Raw genomic sequence first — 17,518 nt, forward strand, 5'->3', positions numbered from 1 at the left:
GCCCTCCGAACATCCAACAAATGCCAAGCCTTCTCTAGAGGATGAACAGGAGTCAGGCAAAATGAAGGGAGTACAATGTCCTGATTGCAATGGAAAACTGAATTGACCTTAGGACGGAAGGAAGGATCAGTTTTCAACACAATAAAGTCCTTGTGAAAGACACAGAGATGGCGAGCAGAAGACAATGCGCCCAGTTCCGAAACTTGTCTGGCAGAAGTGATGGCGACCAGGAACAAGACCTTGAAGGACAGTAGATGTAAAGGCACAGTCCTAATGGGTTCAAACGGAGGGCGTTGTAAAGCTTGTAGGACCTTGGACAGACTCCACGAAGAAAAACGATGGACTACAGCCGGTGAACGTAAAGCAGTGTCTCTGAGGAAGCGTTTAATGAACGGATGTGAGGAAATAGGGGCACCAGTGGAGGAGACTGAAAGAATGGACGACAGAGTAGACGCATGTCGACGTAGAGTGTTGGGTTTGAGTCCCATCATAAAACCGCTATGGAGATATTGCAGCACCTGATGCACAGTGGCCTGGGATGGATCACAGTGTTGAGCCTGGCACCACTTAGAGAAAAGCCACCCAAGTATGTTGATAAATATGGGTGGTAGATGGCCGTCTCGAGGCTAAGATAATATCAATAACAGCGTCAGACAGTCCAGCCGACCTCAAATGTCCCCGTTCAAAAGCCACACTGTTAGATTGAGCCAAGTGGGATCCTGATGCCATGCTGGACCCTGGTATAGAAGATCTGGCCTGACTGGAAGTATCCAGGGATCTGTCACCGACATTGCAAGAAGATCCGAGAACCGCGGTCGGCGTGGCCAATATGGTGCTAACAGAACCAACTGTGCCCTCTTGCTCTGCGCCTTCCACAGTGTTTTGGCTAACAGCGGTATGGGAGGGAAGGCGTACAAAAGACCATCTGGCCACGGTATGGACAGAGCATCCACTGCTTCCGCTGCTGTGTCCAGGTATCTGGCAAAGTACCTGGGAAGCTGGTAATTGCGACTGGAAGCAAACAAGTCGATCGAGAAGACACCGAACCGACGCTGGAGATGCTGGAATATGGTCGGATGAAGTTTCCATTCTCCCGGAATGAGCTGTTGTCTGCTGAGCCAGTCTGCTGTCACATTCCAAATCCCTCTGAGATGCTCTGCTTTTAGGGATTGTAGATGTTGTTCTGCCCAGACGAAGATGAGGGAAGCTAGGTCCTGCAGAGGACGGGACCTGGTGCCTCCCTGTCTGTTCAAATGTGATTTTACACACGTGTTGTCCGTTCGAATGAGGACATGGTCCAAAGGGAACAGACACTGAAAATGAAGTAGAGCTAGGTGGACCGCCTTGAGCTCCAGCCAATTGATGTTCTGAGTCTGCTCTGCTGTGGACCAAACTCCCTGAACGTACTGGGAGTTGCAGTGTGCTCCCCAGCCGATGAGACTGGCATCCGTGGTGACAACATTCCTGCGAGGTTCTCTGAATGGAGTGCCTCTGGAAAGATGTTGGACCCTCATCCACCGGCGCAGTGTGGGACTCAGAGGAACTGTGCGATGATTGGAGTTGGCAATATCCTGTTGAAAAGGCAACAAAGCCCACTGAATGTGGCGAGAGTGGGCTCGAACCCAAGGCACAATGTGGATGGTAGAGATGAACATTCCGAGCGCCCTGGCTAGAAGCATGACGTCTGCGGTTGTTTGTTGCATCAAAGACCTCGCGATGTTTGTGATGGCAGTTATGCGATCTGGAGACAGAAACACCATCGCCTGCAGGGTGTCCAACATTGCCCCTAGATGTAGTAGGCATTGGGTCGGTTGAAGATGGCTTTTGTCAAAGTTGACAAGCCAGCCGTAGACCTCTGCCCTGGAAACGTCGGTTCCAGGTTCCCCTGAAAGAATTGGAGTCATAGGATCGGAAGTCGCGGCCTCGTCCTCCTGGCCGCGTTCCTCGAAAGGGCTGGTTAGTGCGGAAAGAGGGAAATCGCCTGAAAGGTCTATGATCGATGTTCTTGACTGTGGCCAAGACCGGTTTGTGAGCGTCTTTGGGATCAACCAGCACTGCCTTTAGAGCTTCCTCGCCGAAGAGCAAAGATCCAGCATAAGGAGCTCTAGAAAGATTCACTCTGGCTGTAGAGTCAGCTTGCCAGTGGTGAAGCCAGAGGGTCCGTCGAGCGACTATTTGAGCCATCATGGCTCATGCCCCCAGTTGAGTGGCATCCAAAGTGGCAGCAGCCACAAACGCCGCTGTCTTGCGCAACTTAATGAATGATCGTCTGAGAGAAACAGGATCAGGGGTAGGGTCCTCTAGCATATCATCCAGCCACATCATTGCTGCCCTGGAGAAGATGGAAGCTGATGCGGAGGCTCGCATGGAGAAGGCAGTGGCCTCATGATTTTTGCGGAGAGCGAAGTCTAATCTTCGCTCAGTGGCATCCTTTAGTTGGGATTCTCCTTCCCTAGGCAAAAGAGATCGCGAAACTAGGCTAGCGATCGGCTCGTCTATGCCGGGAACGGCCAGCTTGGAGGCAAATTCAGGAGCCAGGGAGTAAAGCTTGTCAGCCAGGTTTTTGAAGCAGCGAGTTTGGAATGGATGAGACCATTCTTCGGTGGCCAGTTTAGCGATGGGATCCGGCACCGGGATGTAATGCTCAGTAGGTGCAGGGGATGTGAGAACCCTGGCCCCTTTAATAGCTGGAGCGGCAGCTGTTGGGGGCGCAGCTTGGAGACCAAGGGTGTTAACTACCCTGCGAGCTAGAGGTTGATAGTCTTAGTTGCCTTAGATGGTTGTGGCTTGGCTGTCTGAGACATGTCTGGCTGTTCCGCCATCTTATATTCACTATGGGTGCAGTACACGGCCACAGCGGGGGCAGAATGTAGAGACCCGAACAGGCGCAGTACACGACCACAGAGGGGGTAGAATGCACTGGCAGATGGCTAAGTACACGGCCACAGAGGGGGCAGAATGTATGATGGTAACAGCGTCAATATAATGCAGACTAGACTTCAGGCTTGGTACACGGCCACAGAGGGGGCAGAATGTACGATGGTAACAGCGTCAATATAATGCAGACTAGACTTCAGGCTAAGTACACGGCCACAGAGGGGGCAGAATGTACGATGGTAACAGCGTCAATATAATGCAGACTAGACTGCAGGTTTGGTACACGGCCACAGAGGGGGCAGAAGGTACAGTACAGAGAGCCCTGGTACACGGCGGAGGGGCAGAATGTACAGTTCAAAGAAGTTGTTGTTTGTACAGGAGCAACTGGTTGTGCAGAGCAAACAGCAGCAGAGGTACGTTCAGTAGCTGCAGAGGGCTAATGTTGCAATAGGCAGCAGTATAAGGCAGTGAGAGAGGAACTCTTGTAAAGCTAACTAGTCCTATCTGAAAACTCACAAGACAGCCTTCTCAAGGTAAGAAACCCCCTTTGTTTAGTTCAGGAGAGACAAAAACAAAAAGGGCGGGAAAAAACGGGACAATCAAGATGGCGTCCGTAAAGGGAGCGGAAAAAGAACACTTAAAATGGCGGAGGAAGCGGAGTAATGGCGGGTGCTGAGGAGCGACAGCGAACTGACCGAAAGGCTGTCTAGCGCCGTCTCGAGAGCGTGCGATAGCCGTGTGAGGAAGGCACAATCGCGGCTCATAATAGTTAGCACCGTAGCAGATAAGGGAGTCGGTAGTGGAAGCAGCTGCCGCCGCCGACTACAGGGACTTTCGCAGCGAGACTTAAAGCCACAAGTCTGGGAAGCAGTTCAACGAATAAAAATATCCAAGGTGAGAGCCGCAGCCGCAGGCTCCCGGAGTGAATTTTAAAGGCACGTCTGCGAGGCAAACCGCCGTGGCAGAGCTTGGGACGGCAGCGAAAAACAAACGACCTCCTAGGGGAAGTGAGGCAGGGAGCTGCAGCCGCAAGCTCTCGCTAAGGCTGGAGAGAACCGCAACCGCGGTCTCTCTAAGATCTAAGGCTAAATAAGCCGGGGAAAGAAAACGGCCCTGGCCAGGGAGAACCCCCCCCCGAAGGGAATTCCCCAGGAATTTTAAACAAACAGTGTTAAAGACAAGACAGAGGGAAGGGAAGCACTTGGATACACACAAACGAAAATACCCTCACGCCCTGTCATATAAAGAGAAACGAACACAAAAGACTTAGCTAAATGCTACGCTATAGAAATCTCAATCTTGTTCGTACGAAGGCAAGAATGAACTAGAGAGTGGGAGGGGCTTGACGCCCCTAGTCTTGACTTCAAAAACATTCTTGCCTTCGCATGATAGGTGGAGCTACAAACCCCGCAGTGATGGCCGGCCTCATATGGAAAAGTATGGAACTTCTCCATCTTCTGTTGCCAATTATATAATCAATTTAATTTCAGTATTGACCATCTGGTGATATATCTATAAATATATATGTAATATAGGCTGCATAGAAATGTTTGCAATTAAATAAAGTAACAATAATAAATAGAGTGTTTTGTTGTTTGATCTATTGTTTGATCTGTGCAGTGTTTTGCAGTTTTGGGATTCTTCAAACTTCAGTTGTACAGTGATCACTGTCATGCAACAAAAACAAAGTAAAGGTAAGGGTAAAAGTCATTACTACCAACATGTTTCCAAAAAAAAGTTACATACACTATAATTAAAATTAAATAGTAAGAATAAATATCAGTCAGGCAAATAAAACTGCAAGTTGTCTTGAAACACTCAATTCAATAGCTAAAATTTAAAGACAAATTGTTTTGCTTAAAATATTGTTCACAAATATTGAACAGAGTGGCATTAAATGTAGCAAAGACCGAACGGTCTAATAGCCAAAAGTTCTGATTTCATGAAAACTGAACAGGAAATGAGGCCAAATTTGACCTATATTTTATCCATTTTTAAAGGCAGTGGGTTGAATTCAATGCTGCCTGGACCCTCCAGAGCAGACTGGGGTGGGGGGGGAAAGAGGAAAGGAGAGGAAAGGGAAGTCTTGTTGCAGAAGCAGAACTCCACTTGTGCAACACCAGATTCCATCCAATATTGTACAATGGATCTGCTTTTTAAAAAAATCCTCCTTTACAAATAATGATTACTAAATGGTGAGTCATTATTTAACAGAGTATTTATACAGGTGCCTTGCACATGACTTACAGGTAACATACTACATGTGCTAGAGAAACAATAGTACAAAGGTTGGGAAGGGAGGGGAGAGTCAGTGAGTAGATCTGAACAAAGCCAAAATTCTATTCGGCAAAGTAAAAATAACTTGGGAATTGGGGCATGTAACAAATAATAATAGCTTTTTATGTATGTTTCACTGAGATCCAATAGGAAAGCTCTCTGATTGCCTTCTATTCATCCCCATAAAGAGCTATTGGTGTAAAATCAACTAACTATTAAGGGAAAGGAAGGCTTATTTATAAATTAAAATACAACTTCCAAAACTGACGTACATGATAAGAAGGAATAGTTCAAATTATGTTTCAGGAATTCTTCCTGAAAACAGCAGAAGAAAGTGAAATAAAAATTTGTGAGATCATTGGAATAAACTATGCCTTTGGCAGAAAGGTATGAGCCTGATTCCCTTCTTATCTCCTTTATTTGTTTCTATAGATATATTAGTGGCAGACACAGTTCCATTGAGTAGCACCTCATTCTGCTCAATAAAATCAAGTTAATTGATGCATCTTGCTTAAACAGCTGTCACATTATCTATATAAAGAGTATGGAGACTTGTGCTGGAGTCACTGTAGATTTTTCTTTCTTTTAAGAAACAAATGCAGACATACATGTAGCTAATTTTACTGTACAATTTTTTTTTCATACACTGACACCCCACCTCAAATTGCCTTTCCATTTCTCACATTACTAGCCACATTCTTGCTTGGCAACTTTTCAGAATGTTAAGCAAAGGACTCATTTTTGAATAAGGGAGTGCAGAGGGTTTTCGGATAAATGAGGGCACTTTTCAGAGAGCAAAGGAAGAGAGCCAGAACAGCAAAACAGAAGTGAAGGGTACTACGTGTAATGAAGATGGCAGCTGGTTAGCTGGCACATGACTAGACTAGCAGCAGCTGAAGTTGTGGCAGCTGACCTAGGTGAAGAGCTGCAGCTGTGTGCCGACTGGCACAGAAAGGAAGAGGCTGATGGATGCTGGGGATGATGAGGTAGATGTGGGAGGCAGGAGAAGCAAGGCATATTGGAGAAACTGTTTTACTAATCCAGCTAGACTGAAAGTGCTGCTGCAGAGTAAGTGGGAGGTGTTGCAACACACTGATTGCTCAGCTGCTGTTAAAGCATCATTCAAGTGGCACGCTGAGGTTATTGGGTTAGAAATTATTTGCATATTTGTAGTTTTGGCTCACCAGAGTCCCCAGTGCACAGACATCCTACGGACTACTGTCAGGGATTGATTTCATTTTAAAAAAATATGCTGTGGCTGTAAAACACACTCCTTTTATATGTCTTTGGATTAAGAAAACTATTGAAATGAAACCATGAAATCTATTCAATAATGAACCCATTAGAGTTTCTATTGCCAATGTAGTTTTATAAATTTGTCTTGTCTATCATTACCTGGTTATCCATCATATGATTTTGTACTGGTGTTCCTGGAGGAACTGCTGGTGGTGTGGGCTCCTCTACTGGACCTCTGGCTATAACCAACTTCACTCTGTTTCCACACTGCCTCAGGACTTGGGCCACCTGCTCACTGCTCATTCCAGTCAGGTCTGTATCACCAATTTTCAAGATGTGATCTCCACTGCACAGCCTACCATGCTAGATGGGGAAAAAGACAATTACTCAATGCATTGTGAAAAAAGGTATCCCACATATGCACCCTAGCAAAAAAATACTACGGTATTAGTATATAGGGATTTTAACTGCAACAAAATGTCGCATGGATATTTGAATATATTTGTTATACCCTAATGTATACTTTATTGTTACTGCAGTAAAATAAAAAACAACACAGTTGAAAGTGATGCCAAGATGTCTAGCACTTATATTTCAAAAAGTGAGCATAATATACTGTTACAATACACAACCTACTGCAGACTTCTGTGCCACATCCAATACTGTTCAAGAGGATCTTCCAACACTCAAGAGCAGCTTTTGGGGGGTGGGGGAGGATTGCAGGAAAGGAGAATTAATGAAAATTGGATGTGCCTTTTGCACTAGTTAGATTAACAACTAGGTTCAGACGCCTAATGTTGTTTTGGGGCTTGCCATGACAAGCTGCAGTTACTCTAAAACAGAAGTGTAAGTTTCTGATCTCCTCCTTGCAGCTTAAAGGAGGAAGCAGTTTCACCACACAAAATATTGATACAGTACCCCTCTTTTTATCTCAAGAAAATAAAGATGTGTGCTTATCAGATGAAATACTTCAATTGCAATTATGTATCACTTAGTACTGTAAACAAGAATATACTTTGTGTACCTGATCAGCTATTCCTCCTGGAAGGATGGTTTTCACTATCACTCCAGTTGATTTTCCACCCACAATCCCAAATCCCAGACCTGATCCATCATTCAGCAACTCAATGGTCTCCACATGCTGCCAGTGAACCTACAAAGACATATATTAAAAATAAGTTAATAAAAAACTATAGAGAACAAACATTCCTCATTTCTAGTGCTACAGGGTACAGAAATTTAAGCAAGCTTAATCTCTGCTGTATACTCATTCCGGAAATTTGTTTATGAGTAATCACTATATAGGGTTGTTCATTCTGAGTGTATTCAATGGCAGATCAATTGTTTAGTATCTCAGTGAATTAGCTCAACATGGGACCAGGAATCAAAATTTAAATTTGTACATGAGAATGCCTGCTCTCCCTGTGTAGGTAATGAAAACAGAATTGAGGTCTAATACTCCATATCAGTCTGTATAAAGAGGTGTATAAAATTATGCATGCTGTGGATGCCAAGAAGTCTTTCTCCTGCTCTCATAATACTAGGACTCATGGCCATCCAATGAAGTTGAATGTCAAAAGATTCAGGGCAAACAGAAAGAGAAACTTCTTCACACAGAGCATAGTGAAACTATGTAATTTGCTATCACAGAATGTAATTATAGCCACCAACATAGACAGCTTTTAAAGATTAGACATATTCAAGGAGGATCAGGCTACCAATAGCTACAAGCCATGATGGCTATATACTACCTCCAGTGTCAGAGTGCAACAGAAGGCAAAACATAAAAGAGTAAAGAGATAGATCTCCCTATGAGCCATGGCCTAGCACCAGTGCAGACATCTGAATGGGCCAAAGGGTCAGAAAAGACATGTCCTCTAACATGTAGTGTGCAACTACTGAACAAGGACGTGACCTCAGATACTTTCACACACGAAACCAGGAGGAACATTCACAGTAGGCAACCTATGTTTCATTCCTCTGCTTGGCATGGGAGATATCCAAGCTGTCCCTATTTAGTGTGTGTGTTGGGTTGCACCCACAAGATGAATGTGTTGAAGGACTCTGGGCCAAGTGCGGTCTTGGCTGAGGCATGGAGATCTATCTTGCCAAGTTTTGAGAATTTGCTTGCCGTGGACCATGTGGAAAGGGGAGATAGTGTATCTTATATCACAGGTTTACACACCCTAATCCATCTTGTTTTATATATAATTTGTTACATTCTTCCCTAAGGCATGAGTTGAGAGGATGCAAACAAGGTTTTAGCATGTCGAAAAATTCAGTGTGGTGTGAGTATGCTTTGAGGGCCCTTCTGGCACTTAAGCCAGGGCTGCTCTGCAGGATGAGAGGAAGTTAGGGCAAAAAGTTGGCAAAATGAGCTCCTGGGATTGATGGAACACTGAGTTCACTTTTGAGATGAATGAAGGATCCATCCTACTCTATCATCATGGATAAGATAAAGTTGGCTAACAATAGAGAAGGAGATGAACTCCAAGAGTCTCTGGGCAGATGTGATTGCCACCAGAAACAGAAGCTTCTAGATTAGAAGACAAAGCAGAACAAACTTGATGCGTTCAAACAGAGGCTTCAGAAAGGCCTGGAGAACTGAAGGAGATTTCTAGGAGGATAACTACTGGGCAACCAGAGGACTCAGGAGTGACACTTCTCTGAGAAAGCGCTTGAGAAGGGAATGTGAACCCAGATGGCAAGATCCTGATCTGGATAATATGGAAGTCAATGCTGAAACTTGACAGCTTAGGGTATTTGGCAGCCCTGCTTGAAATAAACCTATAGTTATTTTATGCTAACCTTGCTACGGTTAATCTTTTTTTTCATGTACCAACACAGCTTTCCACAAGGTCCCATATATTTGCAATGTGGATTTCTGTATGGAGGCTAAAATGGTGAACATAACTTCAATAGTATGTCCAGCAGCTAGAAGGGACTGTGGTTCAACTTCCAGGTGGCAGGCTGCAGCCATGGAGGGTCTGGGTGCCTGGCATAGCCCTGGAAGAGAAGGTTCAGTTTGATCAGGAGAAACCATAGGGGTAACTAGGCTAACTGCAGGATGTTCGAGAAACAAGCATGTCTGAACCAGTGAGGATGACTGTTGCCCTCTCAAATGAACCTTTCAAAGAACCTAATGGGGACCTTGAGACCAAGGTGATGTGACGGCAACAGTTGCTTCTGCCACAGTGGTCAGGTATCTCAAAAAGAACTTCTGTGTCTTGTGGTTGGTATGCTGTAATGAAGAGGTCCACCGAGTAACTGGACCATTTCTGGATCACTCTGAAACAGTGCTAGCCAAGTACCTATTCCCTTGGCAGAAAGCTCCAGAAGCCTAGCCGACTGATGTGACGTTCAAGATTTCTTGGATATATTCCATCATCAAGGAATGCAGATGGGTTTCTACCCAGGTCAGGATACTGATACTTGATGAACTGCCCGCTTAATGTTCAGCAAGAAGAGTGGATGCCAGCCTGGTAACTGATATAAGTTTTCATTGTGATGTTGTTTGTCCAGACTAGACTAGACTAGAATATGGGCCTGGCCAATTCAGGGAGCAAATGTCCACAAAGCTAGGTGGACAGCTCATAGTTCCAACCAGTTTATGCCACCTGGTTTGTCCAAGCATCCTGGATCAACCTGCCCAAGCAACAGTATACGCTGTGACAACAATGCAGGAAGGAAACGTTTGTCCACCAAAGGAGGTACTGCTTGACCAGTGGATATAATTTGATCCTTAATGTCTCTTGTGGGCTATGTCATCTTACAACAGAAGAAATTGCCAATGCAGCTGAGGAACATGGTAAAAGGTCATCTAAATATGGATGTGGATTCTCTGTAGATGTCCTATGACTATAACCACAATCTTAGTGCCAAGAGGTAGAGGTTAAACCAAATGGAAGGATTTATACTAAAAATATTGATGTTTGTAAGAGAAGCTGAGGTACTTATAGTGTTGTGGGCAAATTGTAATGGCCTCCACAAGTTCTATTGATGATATGAAGAGCCTTCTGAATAGTGGCCAAGGACTCTATCCTGAATTTCTGACATTTTACAAATTTGTTGAGATACTTTAGACCAATATTTCCCACCAACTGCCTTTTTTCTTCAGAACAATGAAGAAGACTGAGTTAATAACTAAGCACCTTCGTTCTGGAGGAACAGGTCTGATAGCCTCTATCACTACTAGGTGACTGATGGCTTCTTGAATAATTCTGTGCTTTTCTAGGGAGTCATATGTAGTAACAGGGTCTCGGGGAGTGTTGATGTGAGCTCTATGATGTAACCTGTTTGGCAGTGTGCAAAGCCTGCTGATCCAATGTTTGACACTTCCCAGAAGGGTAGGATACTCTGGAGTCTCCCTCTACCCCACCCCCGATGGATCTGCCGCCTTAACTGGCATCTGGCATCATGCTTGGAGGCTAAAGGCTTGGCCCTCTTTTTGTCTGTGGTTTCACCAAACGTTCACACCTTTCTTCCCCAAATAGTCTGGAATTTGAAGGTAACCAAACCAAGGTTAGGTTTGGAAGCCAAATCCACACTCCAGTGTTTTAACTGCAAGAAAAGTTTGGCTACCACACCTGAAGTCATAGATCTAGCTGAACACTGTACTGAGTCTAATGTGGCATCTGCTATGTGGCAAATGCAGAAGCATTTGACAGTATTTAAAGGGTTTTGTGCAGCCTGTCTGACTGAGGGTCTGGACCAGCAAATAAGCCCTCTAACCAAAGGAGTGAGGCGGCTGCTTAGATGGCCAGAGCTGAAGTTTGTGGAACTGGTTTAACACAAGGTCTGAGCATTTTTACTGGAGTCCCAGTGAGGGAAACTCCATCTTTAGGAATGCCCAAGCCAATAACAGTGCTGTGTGGGCATAATCTAACGTGACCTTAAAATCCTCCCCAAATAAAGATTTTGAGCATAATTGTTCGTTTGTTTTTTACTTTTTTGTGGGGGGAAAAGCAGCCCTAAGGAAGACATAGCTGTAGACAAGGGAAAAAATCAACATTGCTGAACAGTCTTGTGGCTCAAAAATAATCCATTTCAGAACCCTCCAACCTTTCTCCTTCCTTTGCCTCCTTCTTCCTGGGGGAGGAAGCTCTAGCAAGCTTTATATTGTGAACTACCTGACAAGTGCCAGTTCCCATGGAGGGAGAAAGATTGTGGTTAGATCTGGTAGAGGCTAAACCTCTGGTGACAAATAAGCCAGATGATTCTTCTGCCTCAACCTTAGAGGTATAATACATAACCACAAGCAACTATTGGAATTTTTTCTCATTTTCCCTATTGGAAGAAACATCAGAACAGGTTGAGAAATGGTCTCTGCTCCAGAGCTGGGACTGTTTGGACCTTTAAAGAAATTTCACTGGAAATATATGCCGTAATAGCTTCTTTTATTTAATTTTTTTACAAAGCTGTTCTCCAAATAGAAATAATGTATTTGAAGGTGGTGGTGGTGGTTAAGCTGGTTGAACATAAGGACCATGAACAGCCCCAAACTGATCCCACTCGATCTGCTAATCTGATGCAGGGCAGGACATACTCTCAGCCAATTCTTCACACCCTCAGTAGCAAAGGGGAGGGGAGAATGTACCATTGGTATCACCTGAAGGGTGATTTTCTCAGGTAGTCCGACATCATGTGGGGAAACACTGCCATCTAGCGTTCGAAGGCAAGAATGGATTGAAGTCAAGACCTGGGGCATTGAGCCCCTCCCACTCCAGTTCATTTGTGATGTTAGGAATAAATTTATTCTCGACCCCAAAAAGTTGCCCAGGGCTGTCAGGAGTGGTTTAAAGGAACCTACATGTCTGTCAGAACCAATGTTGCAAAGATTTCTGGAACCCAGAGAAATACAACTCAAAGTTCAGTTTCTTCCCTCATGAGAAAAACCCTCAAAGGCGCCTCTCTGACCGTAAACATCTCTGTAAAAACGAGATAAAATGTTTCCCTTCTGATGTTATTATTTCACTCTGTCTTAAAGTCACTATACCCATCCTGCAACATTGTAAGCTAAGTCAGTACAAACAAGACATTTTCTCATAATATCTTATTACAATGTTTCCTTAAGTTTTGCGTAATATTGCTGACTATGTTAAGTTCATAAGCACAGTAGAAACATTTTATCTCTTTGGTGTCAATCTGCCCCTTTTCCTCGCCTTCTTGTAGCTCTGATCTCACAACAAGTTTCCTTTTGACTGACAAGTATACAAATACGTTATCACAACTCTCGCCTTTTAGAATCAAAAGCAAATGTAACCATAATGAGCTAACGCGCTTACTTATCTCTATAAAGATGTAATATTGTATTTCCTTTGGGTATGCCTTTTTAAAAACATAATGCCTTGTTTTGCTGTAAAACCCTATATAATGGGACTTTTACCTATTAAACACGGTTCTCTCTCCCAACAGACTGTGGTCTGTGTGGTTAGAGACCCCTTTCTTGATCAAGCAAGTAATTGTCTGTGTGTCTGCTTTACTTTTGGTATCTGGCTGGACCACTAACAGGTAAAATAAGCGTACTAGGCTTCTAGCTCACCCTTCCAAGGGGAGGGGAGGGGGGTATTTTAAATTTGTTCCTAACAGTGACGAGACCGAAGTGAGATATCTGTGAAGACAAAAAAGGCCAACGGGCCTACCAGCAAGGAAAACCTTGTCCCAAATAAGAACCCAGAGACTACATGCAGTTTAATAGTTCCAAAATGGGTCTTGACTTAACTAAATAGTTTAAATAATCTATCTCCGAAGAGTTAGAACCCAGATAGCCTCCAACAGGGAGGGCCATGATGTTGGACTACCTGAGAAAATCACCCTTCAGATGATACCAATGGTACATTTTCCTCATGTAGTCCGACATCATGTGGGATGTACCAAAGCAGCCCCTAATAGGGAGGGACCGCCCCTTGATTCCTTGTCATAAAGAACTTGTTGTAACACACGCCTCCCAAAGGAGGCATCAGCAAAAGTGTAACGGTCTATCTTATAATGTCTTATGAAGGAATTTGGGGTAGACCATACAGCCGCTCTGCAAATCTCTGCCACTGGAGCGTTGGTTGTGAAAGCGGCTGTAGTGGCTGCTGACCTAGTTGAGTGCGCCGTTATATTACGAGGCACTGGCAGCTAAAGGGACTCACAGGCCAATGCAATGCAGGCACGCAACCAACAAGACAATGAAGAACTGGCCACCTTTTCCCCCAGAATATGAGGGAAAGGATACAAACATTGGATCCGTTGATCGTATGTCCTGGGTTCGAGACAGGTAGGTCTTGAGGGCCCTCCGGACATCCAGCAAGTGCCAGGCCTTCTCCCGTGGATGTATGGGGTTCGGACAGAATGAGGGAAGAACAATGTCCTGGTTGCAGTGGAACGCCGAATCGACCTTCGGGCAGAAGGAGGGATCTAGACACAAAACCACTGAGTCCTTATGGAAAATACAGAGATGGCGGGCTGAGGACAGTGCCCCCAACTCTGAAACTCTTCTCGCCGAGGTGACTATCACTACGAACAGGACCTTGAAGGACAAAAGCCGTAGTGGCACAGATCGAAGAGGCTCAAAGGGAGGACGCTGCAGGGCTTGCAGGACCTTTGATAAACTCCACGAAGGAAAACGGTGACAAACTGCCGGCGATAATAGGGCAGCTCCCTTCAGAAAACGTTTGCTGAGAGGGTGTGAGCCCATAGGAACACTAGGAGATGTAACGGAGAGAACAGACGATATGGTGGCAGCGAAGCGACGCAAGGTGTTAGGTTTAAGTCCCATCTTCAGACCTCTATGCAGAAATTGCAGCACCTGTTGAACATTAGCCTGGGATGGTTGGACGTTCTGAGAGTCACACCATTTAGAGAAGGTAAACCAAGTGGTCTGATAGATGCGAGAGGTTGACTGCTTCCGAGAAGCGAGGATTGTATCCACAACCCCCTGAGAAAGTCCGGAACGAATAAAGTGTCCCCATTCAAACGCCATGCTGTCAGACTGAGCCATTCGGGATCCGGATGCCATACTGGACCGAGAGAGAAGATCTGGTCTGACTGACCAAGAATCCATCACTGACAGGGGCAGCAGGTCTGAGAACCATGGCCGGCGAGGCCAGTATGGGGCTATTAGAACCAGACGGGCCCTTTCACGTCATAGCTTCCTCAAGGTTCTGCCCAGTAGCAATATTGGGGGAAAGGCATATAGGAGGCCTTCCGGCTATGGTGTCGACAGGGCATCTACAGATTCTGAGTTGGCATCCAGATATCTGGAGAAGTAGCAAGGTAGCTGGCAATTGTGACTGGAGGCAAACAGGTCCACCAAGAGGATGCCGAACCGCCGTTGGAGAAGGCTGAACACCGTAGGGTGGAGCTTCCATTCTCCCAGGATCATCTGTTGTCTGCTGAGCCAATCGGCTGTAACATTCAAGACACCACTGAGACGCTCTGCCTTTAGCGAAATGAGATGTATTTCGGCCCAATCGAAGAGTTGAGACGCTTCCAACTGGAGGAACTGTGATCTGGTTCCCCCCTGCCTGTTCAGATGAGATTTCACACAGGTATTGTCTGTTCGAATCAGTACATGGCCCAGACGAAAGATAGGTTGAAAGTGTCGAAGGGCCAGATGGGCTGCTCTCAGTTCTAGCCACCTGATGTTCTGATTCACTTCTGTGCTGGACCACACTACCTGAACAAATTGAAAATTGCAGTGAGCCCCCCATCCGGATAGACTAGCATCTGTTGTTATTACAGTTCTGTCTGGTTCCCGGAACGGGGTTCCCTTGCTGAGGTTTTGTCTATCACCCACCAATGGAAAGAAGTACGCAGTGACGGATCCAGGTGGATTGTGCGATGGTTGGACATGGCAGTGTCCTGTTGGAAAGGTAGTAAGGCCCACTGAAGGGGTCGAATGTGATGCCGAGCCCATGGTATGATGTGGATGGTCGAGACAAACATCCCCAGAGCCCTTGCCAGAATCATTACGTCTGCGCTTGAACGACATGCCAGGTCCAGGGCCTTCTGTCTGATGGCCACAATTCGATCTGGTGATAAAAAGGTCATGGCCCGTGTGGTGTCTAAGATCGCTCCCAGATGTTGCAGTCATTGGGTTGGATGAAGGTGGCTTTTGTCAAGGTTGACAAGCCAACCATGGGTGTGCAGAACTGTGAGGGTAGAGTGAACGTGAGAGAGGACCAGATCCTTGGAAGCAGCCCAAATCAGCAGATCGTCCAAATAAGGGTAAATGTGAATGCTCTGGAGACGTAGGTAAGCCACCAGGGTGAGCAGCACTTTGGTGAAGACTCTCGGGGCCGACGAGAGTCCGAAAGGCATTGCCCGATACTGAAAATGATGGGGGCCAAAGGCAAACCGCAGGAAACATCTGTGAGCAGGGCAGTTAGGCACATGGAGGTATGCTTCTTTCAGGTCTATGGAAGCCAGAAAGTCCCCTTCGTGTAGAGCCTCTATAATTGACGCCAGGGACTCCATTTTGAATCGTAGATACTTCACAAAGCAGTTGACAAATTTGAGGTCTAACACGGCCCTCCATGACAGATCTCACTTGGGAACTGCAAAAAGGAGAGAATAAACCCCTTTCGCTGTCTCTGCCGATGGTACTGGTTCTATTGCAGCTATGTCGAGAAGATAAGCAATGGCTTCCCACATGATCCGGTGCCTGTCTCAAACTCTGGGCAGAAAAGAGGGGATGAATCTGTCTGGAGGGGTCAGCCAAAATTCCAGCTCGTAACTGTGAGTGAAGAGATCTCTGACCCAAGCAACCTGTGTCAGATGCAACCAGTGACTTGCAAACTGTACAATCTGCCCCCTACAGGGAAAGTGTCAGTATTGTCTGTGCTGACGAGCTCCCCTGCCATATGCTGAAGTTGAGGCCCCTTGACTTCCCCAGTTCTAGACTCTGCCCTGGAAGCGACGTCTGTTCCAGGTTCCTCTGGAGGAACAAAAATCAGAAGATCGATAATCGCGGCCCCATCCCGCAGGCCACGCTCCTCGAAAGGGCTGAAAGGAGCGGTATGGGGTGAAACGTCTAAATGGCCTACGATCCTCCCTCTTGGATGTGGCCAATACTGGTCTTCGGCTGTCCTTAGGGTCTACCAAAACCACCTTGAGGGCTTCCTCTCTGAAAGGTAATAACCCAGAGAAAGGCGCCCTTGACAAGTTGCCCTTGGCCATAGAATCGGCGTCCCAGTGCCTGAGCCAAAGCATACGCCGAGCTACCACCTGTGAAGCTAGGGCTCGCACTCCCAGCTGAGTGGCATCTAATGTGCCATCGGCCACGAATGCTGCAGTCCTATGTAACTTTACCAGGCCCTTTCTGAGCTTTACAGGGTCTGGACTGGGATCATCCAAGAGTTTGTCCAGCCACATCATAGAAGCTCTTGAAAAGATGGAAGCTGCAGCGGATGCCTGAATAGTGAAGGCGGTAGCTTCGTGTTTTTTTGCAGAGCGTAGTCCATGAGGCGTTCAAAGGGGTCCTTTAGTTGTGAGTCCCCTTGTTTCAGTAGGAGGGACCTCGAAATCAAACTAGAGACCAGCTCGTCAGTGCCTGGGACATTCAGGCAATTCATGAAGTCCGGGGCCAATGCATAGAGTCTTTTAGCCATAACAGAAAAACAGTGTGCCTGCAGCGGGTGGTCCAATTCTTCCTTGGCCAGTTTGCCGATGGGGTCTGGCACAGGAAGGTAGTGGTCCATTGATCTGGGAGATTTGAGGACTTTGGCCCCTTTCATCGGAGGAGTGGTAGATTCAGGTTGTGGAGTTTGAAGGCCTAACGTGCCCAGAACTCTATGAGCGAGGAGAAGATAGTCGGCCATATCAAAAAGGCGATAGGACGTGTCCTACTCGAGTTCTGCATCATCGCTCCACTTATCTTCCTCGGCTTGAAGAGAATACCCTGGATCTTCCAAACCAGGAATCTCATCTCCAATCCTGCCTCTGACAACATCGAATGGGTTAGGTGAGGAAGGAGGGACCACAAAATTACAGCCATACGGAGCTGGAGCACAGGAAAGTCGTTGTTCACTGTGCTGAAGTAATGGAGCTGTTTAGACTCTCAACTGCTCTTGTGATAAGAAGCTCAACATATCCTTTAACTGCAAAAGGAATTCAGGCAACAACTGCAGTCCCAGTAAAGAAG

The 17,518-nt window shown here is 45.9% G+C and overlaps 1 protein-coding gene across 33 annotated transcripts in view; it reads right to left on the minus strand.

Annotated features, from left to right (window-relative positions):
• MPDZ (multiple PDZ domain crumbs cell polarity complex component) overlaps positions 1-17,518 on the minus strand; it is a 179,347-nt gene that overhangs the window by 121,298 nt on the left and 40,531 nt on the right. For 25 of the 33 annotated variants that reach the window (XM_061629886.1, XM_061629896.1, XM_061629991.1 and 22 more), the window contains 2 exons: positions 7,406-7,543; positions 6,550-6,753 (listed from right to left, as the gene is read on the minus strand). In XM_061629886.1, coding sequence (XP_061485870.1) covers positions 6,550-6,753; positions 7,406-7,543 — 342 coding nt within the window. The remainder of the gene's footprint in view (positions 1-6,549; positions 6,754-7,405; positions 7,544-17,518) is intronic. The other 8 variants (XM_061629870.1, XM_061630052.1, XM_061630041.1 and 5 more) reach the window with 1 other exon arrangement.

Source organism: Rhineura floridana, chromosome 1, assembly GCF_030035675.1.
Source record: "Rhineura floridana isolate rRhiFlo1 chromosome 1, rRhiFlo1.hap2, whole genome shotgun sequence".
In the NCBI taxonomy this organism is placed as follows: Eukaryota; Metazoa; Chordata; class Lepidosauria; order Squamata; family Rhineuridae; genus Rhineura; species Rhineura floridana.